The sequence below is a fragment of the Pteropus alecto genome, unplaced genomic scaffold (assembly GCF_000325575.1).
Source record: "Pteropus alecto unplaced genomic scaffold, ASM32557v1 scaffold920, whole genome shotgun sequence".
NCBI classification, from domain to species: Eukaryota; Metazoa; Chordata; class Mammalia; order Chiroptera; family Pteropodidae; genus Pteropus; species Pteropus alecto.
Window position 1 is genome coordinate 425,906 of NW_006429596.1, and position 5,600 is coordinate 431,505.

The following is a 5,600-nucleotide window of genomic DNA, read 5'->3' on the forward strand; positions in this document are numbered from 1 at the left end:
CCCTCTGGTCCTCTCCTGCCCATCCCCCTGGGCCCCTGCCACCCCTCCCTCTGGCTGCCTCCCGCCCTGCTAGGTAGAGTATGATGGGCTGACCGGGCGCGTTGAGTTCAACAGCAAAGGGCAGAGGACCAACTATACCTTGCGCATCCTAGAGAAGTCCCGGCAGGGCCACCGTGAGGTGAGCGGGCCCAGGGCTGTGCCAGAGCCCTGACCAAGTAGGGATGGGGTGGAGGTGGGCGCAGGGGTGAGGGCGGGGCAGGGCCCAAAGTGTCCTCAGCTGGATTTCTTAGAGTACCATACCCCTCTCCTCCTCAGATCGGGGTGTGGTACTCTAACCGGACCCTGGCCATGAACTCCACCACCCTGGACATCAACTTATCGCAGACACTGGCCAACAAGACACTGGTGGTCACAACCATCCTGGTGAGTGGTCCTTGTGGGGAGACAGTAGGTGAGGGGCCTTTGCTGTGCCTGGCCCCAGCCTGGTCCTCATGTGGAAAGCAAGTGCCTCAGCTGGCACAGCACACTGACCAGTGGGGACATGACTCATGTACCTAAAAACCCTCAATTGCAACCAAGGCGTCACCATCCCAATCCCTGCTAGAGCAGGGGAGGTTCACAGACTCTGCCATCACAGCTGGTCCAGCCCTGGGCTCTGCCAGCCTGCTGTCACTCAGCAGAGATGGGAACACTGGGCTCACAGGAGCACACTGAGTATTCCATGCAGCTACAAGGCAGGGCGCCCAGCACAGTGTCTGGCCCACGGAAGGCGCTTGTAAATCATGATCGCTAGAGCGGTCATTTCGTCACATATTCCAACCGAGTGTGTTGACACATGCCAACTTATTTAATATCCATCTTGAAAATGTGGGAGCAATGGCTCAGAAAGGTGACGCGACTTACCCAGGGTCACAGGGCAAGTACATGGTGTAGCCAGGACGGAAGCCAAGCCTGAGGCCCCATGGCCTGAGTCTTCATCACTGTGCTCTGAATCACCAGTCGTTTCATCTTCTCATCCTGGGGGTGCTGTTCCTGCATCTTAACAGACCAGAGTCGGGCCTTCGTGGGTCAGTGAGTATTCATTGAGCCCCGTTCTGCACAGGCACTATGCTAGGCTCTTTTCAGGAGTCACTTTAAACCTCTCAGCTACTCCATGAGGTTTGACTTGTTTTCCTCCTTTTGAAGGCAAGGAAACAGGTCACACAGTGAGTCCTTGCTGGAATTGAGTGTCAGGCTCAGAGACCGCACCCTCTCCCCTGCACCCTCTGCTTCGTGCCAGGCACAGTGGCCACTGGGAGTTCAGTGAGCAGGAGGCTGTACGGAGCAGCTGGACCTGGAGGCTGGACATGCCAGACAGCCACACTCTTTGTGGCAGCCAAGTCCTTGGCCCGCTGGCATCTCTTGTCTGTGGGGGCCCCTCGGTACCTCTGTGAGCGTGGCCAGCTAAGCTGTGAGAAGGTGACCACAGATTCCGCAGGGCCCCTAAAGACTGCATTGTAGAGCCATTCCCTCAGTCCCTAGGGAACTCCTGATCTAAAAGTGGACCTCATGTCCCTCTGGAGAAGGGCCAGTGAGCCTGCTGGGGAGGGACAGATGGCCTGCAGATGGGAAACCAGACACTTCATAACAGCCTCACTGAGGGGCCCTGAGGGCCAGGCCGGGCTGGCTGGGAGAAGTCGCACTCTGTGTGTTTGGGAGTGCGGTCAGTCCCAGGGGCTTCCTAGGGCCAGAAGAGATTGGGTTCTTGGTGGGGAGCAGAGGCAGAGGTCAGGGAGGGGATGTCAGGAGGACAGAACCATGACCCTGGGGACTTTGAGTCACTTCTCACACTGGTCTGCTCTTCTCCCTAAGCCATGAACCAATATTGTCGTCTTCCTGACGTTTATTCTTCTCTTGATTGATTCATTCATTCATTCCACAAATATTTCCTGAAACTGCTGTGTGCCAGGCCTTACACAAGTTCGGAGGCACAGGAATGAGTCACAGGTGGTTTTGTGCTTTTCTCACTCTTGAAGGGAGAGAATCCCAGTTCGATAGAGGAGACAGGCTTGGACATGGCGTCACTCCTACACAGATCAAAAAGGGGTCCCCACAGAAAGGAGGGACTGACTCAGCTTTGCAAGGCCTAAGGAAGGCTTCGCAGAGGAGGTGCCATTAGACTGGGCTTTAGAAGCTGTGTAGGAATTGGGTGCACAGAGGAGTGAGGCCAGGCATCCTGGGCAGCAGGAGTCCCAGGAGCAGGGGCTTCAGGAAGAGTTTGTCGGATTGAATGTGGTGGCAGCGGGCTTGGTATACACAGCTGGACATTCCCGTTGATTCACCAACATTTTCCGGCTTGTGTTTCCACGCAGGGCCTGTGTCAGGTACTTGGGGATTCAGACCTGAGTCAGCCTGGGCAGCTGGGATGAGATGCAGTCAGGACTTGTCTTATTCCCTATTCTGTCCCCAGGGCTTAGACTGGTGCCTGGCACCTAGCAAGCACGGAGGGGTGGTGAGTGCTGTGATGGAGGTGGGAGAGGGTCTCTGAGGGACTTAGTTTTGCTGACCTTGTACCTCAGAGCTGTCGAATGGGGGAAGGGGCAGAGCCACATGAGGATGTCAGGAAAGCTTGGCCCTTGAGGGAGGCTGCAGGAGAGGCAGGTGCTCCAGGGGAAGGACAAGGCCTGGGCTGGGCTGGGCTCTGGGCAGGGAGGAGGATGTGATGTGGAATGTTAAGAAGCAGCACCGATAGGGTGTGGTGGCTGAAGGACTGGGCCAAGTGAGGGAACAGGAGGAGGTCCTTGATGTGGGGGAAGGTGGCATATCCCTGAGGTGGGACTTACAGGTCTGGAGCTGAGGGAGGACAGGCTGGTGCCAAGACAGAGAGGCACCACAGGGAAGGAGGGGTATGAGAGAAGGCCCAAGGAAATGAAGCTGAGTACCAGCCTTCCCTCAGGCCCAGGCCCGGCTCGTCCGGGGGCTCTCAGGGCGCTCGGTCAGTCCCCAAGATTCTCTTCTTCGAGCTGTGACATCTCATCCTACTCTTCAGTGACTTGGGGTCAGACAGATCTTACTCCCATTCCTGGCTTCACCCCTTCCCACTTTAGGCCATCCAACTCTCCAGTTTTCATGCCTCCATCTGTAAAATGGGTCTATTAATCCCGCCTTTGGGAAGGTTGCATGAGATCAGAGAGCCCCCTGGCGGTGCCCAACAGGAAGGGCGTGTTGAGCATACGAGTCCCTTCCCTTCTCTCTCCTGACCTAGCATCCTTGATAAAAATAGCGATCATCATGGCCAGCATCTTGGAGCACTGTGCCAAGCTCTTTGCTTGTTCTACTCACTTAAGTCTTCATGGCAGCCCTGAGGTAGGTACCATTATGACCGCTGATTTTTAGATGAAGATTAAATGACCTGCCCAAGTCATCCAGCTAAAGGTAGCAGAGCTGAATTGATTTGGCAGAGCCCACGTGCTTGTCCTTTGTACCACACTATCTCGATTTGCCTTGATTTCTGGTTCTTTCCGAGCCTTCGGGGCTGTGTTCTAGGCCTGGCTCTGCCGTCCACACGCTGGGTGATCTGGGTGGCTCTCTCCTGTCCTCAGTTTCCTCCTTTAAAGTGGAAGAATTAAAATATTCATAGTGAAATGAAGAGATTGGACTAGATCAGGGTCCTTTAAACTATAATCCAGGAAGTCCTGTGTGTGGATTTGGGTCTTGGGTTCACGAAAGGCTCCAGGCAAGCAGCTTGTGGAGAATGTTCTAGAACCCACCCGTCTTTAATTTTTCGTTTTTAGTTTTAAGAGATTTTTATGGAAGTGTAACATGCACACAGAAACTTGCACAAATTCTAAGTGTACTGCTCACTGAATTTCCAAAAACTGAATGTACCTGTGGAATCGGCCCTCCAACCTGAGCCCTTTTTGTTCCCCTTCCGGTCTCTAAAACCCAAAGTAACCAACCACCCTCTCGACTTCTATCATCACAGATTAGCTTCGCCCGCCTTTGAACTTCATGTAAATGGCATCGTACTCTATGTTCTCTTTTTGCCTGGCTTCTTCTGCTCACACGTGTTTGTGAGATTCATTCATGTTGTGTGAGCAGTTTAGTCTCTGATGTTCTGTTACATGAATGTACCGCAATTTACTCACCCACCAATACAGATGCACATTGTAGTTGTTTATAGAGTTTGGCTATTGTGAGGAGTCCTGCTATGAACATCCTACTACATGGCTCCTGGCGAACGAACACATACAGCATTCCTGTCGAGTGCTCACCCAGGAGTGGAATTGCTGCATCTTTTCAGCTTTTAGTAGATACTGCCAAAGTGTCCAAAGTGGCAGTCTCATTTCTCACTCCCACCGGCCACGTATGGATGAGAATTCCAGTTGCTTATTTTTTCCAGTGGTGAGTGACTATATAAAGGAACCAATCACAGAGTGGTTTTGACCTACATTTCCCTAATGATCAGGGACGTTGACCACCTTTTTGTGTTTTTTGAGTGTTTGGAAATCTGGGAAGTCTCTGCTCAAGTCTTTTTACATCTTTTTTTTTTTTTTAAGCGAGGCAACTCTTGGTTGACCTCACAGATTGCAAGGACAATCTCTTATTTATTTATTCATTCGTTCATTCATTCATTCATTCATTTTATGCCTACAGCACCTGATCTTCCTAGGTGGTCTCCCGTCCAAGTACTAACCAGGCCTGACCCTGCTTAGCTTCCGAGATCCGATGGGATCGGGCTTGTTCAGGGTAGCGTAGCTGTAGCATTTGTGAGTTATTTACATATTCTGGATACAAGTCCTTTGTTGGAATATGTATTACAGATGTCTCCTCTCGCTTCGTGGCTTGCCTTTTCACTTTCACTAGTATCTTTTTTTTTTCCCCCAATGGTATCTTTTGATGAAAAGATTTTTAATTTTACTAAAGTCTACTTTATTGTTTTTTTCCCCTTTGTGGTTAATTCTTGTAGAATTTAATAATTTTTTTGCTTACCCCAAGGTGATGAAGATGATCTCCTACTTATTTTCTAGAGACTTAATAATCTTACCTTTTATAATTAAAGCTACAATGCACTTAAAATTGACTTTTATGTGTCATATGAAGTAGGCGGGTCAGAATATATGTTTTTCTATATGGATGTTTAGTTGAACAGCACCATTTATTAAAAGGGTCATTCTTTCCCCTTTCATCACAGTCTTACCTTTATCATAAATGAAGTACTCACTTATGTGTGGGTCTCTAACCCTCTGTCCTATTGTCTGTGTGTCCTTCTTTGCTTTCATACCACACTATCTTACATACCATGGCTTTAAGTTCAGTGTTAATATCCAGTAAGGTAAATCCCCCAGTTTTCATGTTTTTCTTTAGGATTGTTTTGGTTCTTCTTGACCCTTTGCATTTCCATATGTATTTAAATATTATTCTTCAAAAAATTTTTACTATTAGTAAAAATTTTAAACTGAGGGAAGGACAGAAGTTAATACAAACTTTTATTAAATAGAATTCAAAGAGAGGAGGTAAGGAGTGAAAAATCAGATTCTTTTTCTCTCCAGTTCCTCATTTTCCCCCCAGAGGCCACATTTCCAGAAATGTCTGTGCATATACAAGCATGTCTCCACTCT

At 49.7% G+C, this 5,600-nt stretch overlaps 1 protein-coding gene and 1 pseudogene across 1 annotated transcript in view; one reads left to right on the forward strand and one right to left on the reverse strand.

Moving 5' to 3' along the window:
* The window catches only part of GRIK5 (glutamate ionotropic receptor kainate type subunit 5), a 52,415-nt gene that overhangs the window by 13,764 nt on the left and 33,051 nt on the right, over positions 1–5,600 (forward strand). The window contains exons 11-12 of the mRNA XM_025044809.1: positions 74–178; positions 316–423. Of these exons, the coding sequence (XP_024900577.1) occupies positions 74–178; positions 316–423 (213 nt within the window). The remainder of the gene's footprint in view (positions 1–73; positions 179–315; positions 424–5,600) is intronic.
* Positions 4,627–4,745, reverse strand: LOC112477769 (annotated as a pseudogene).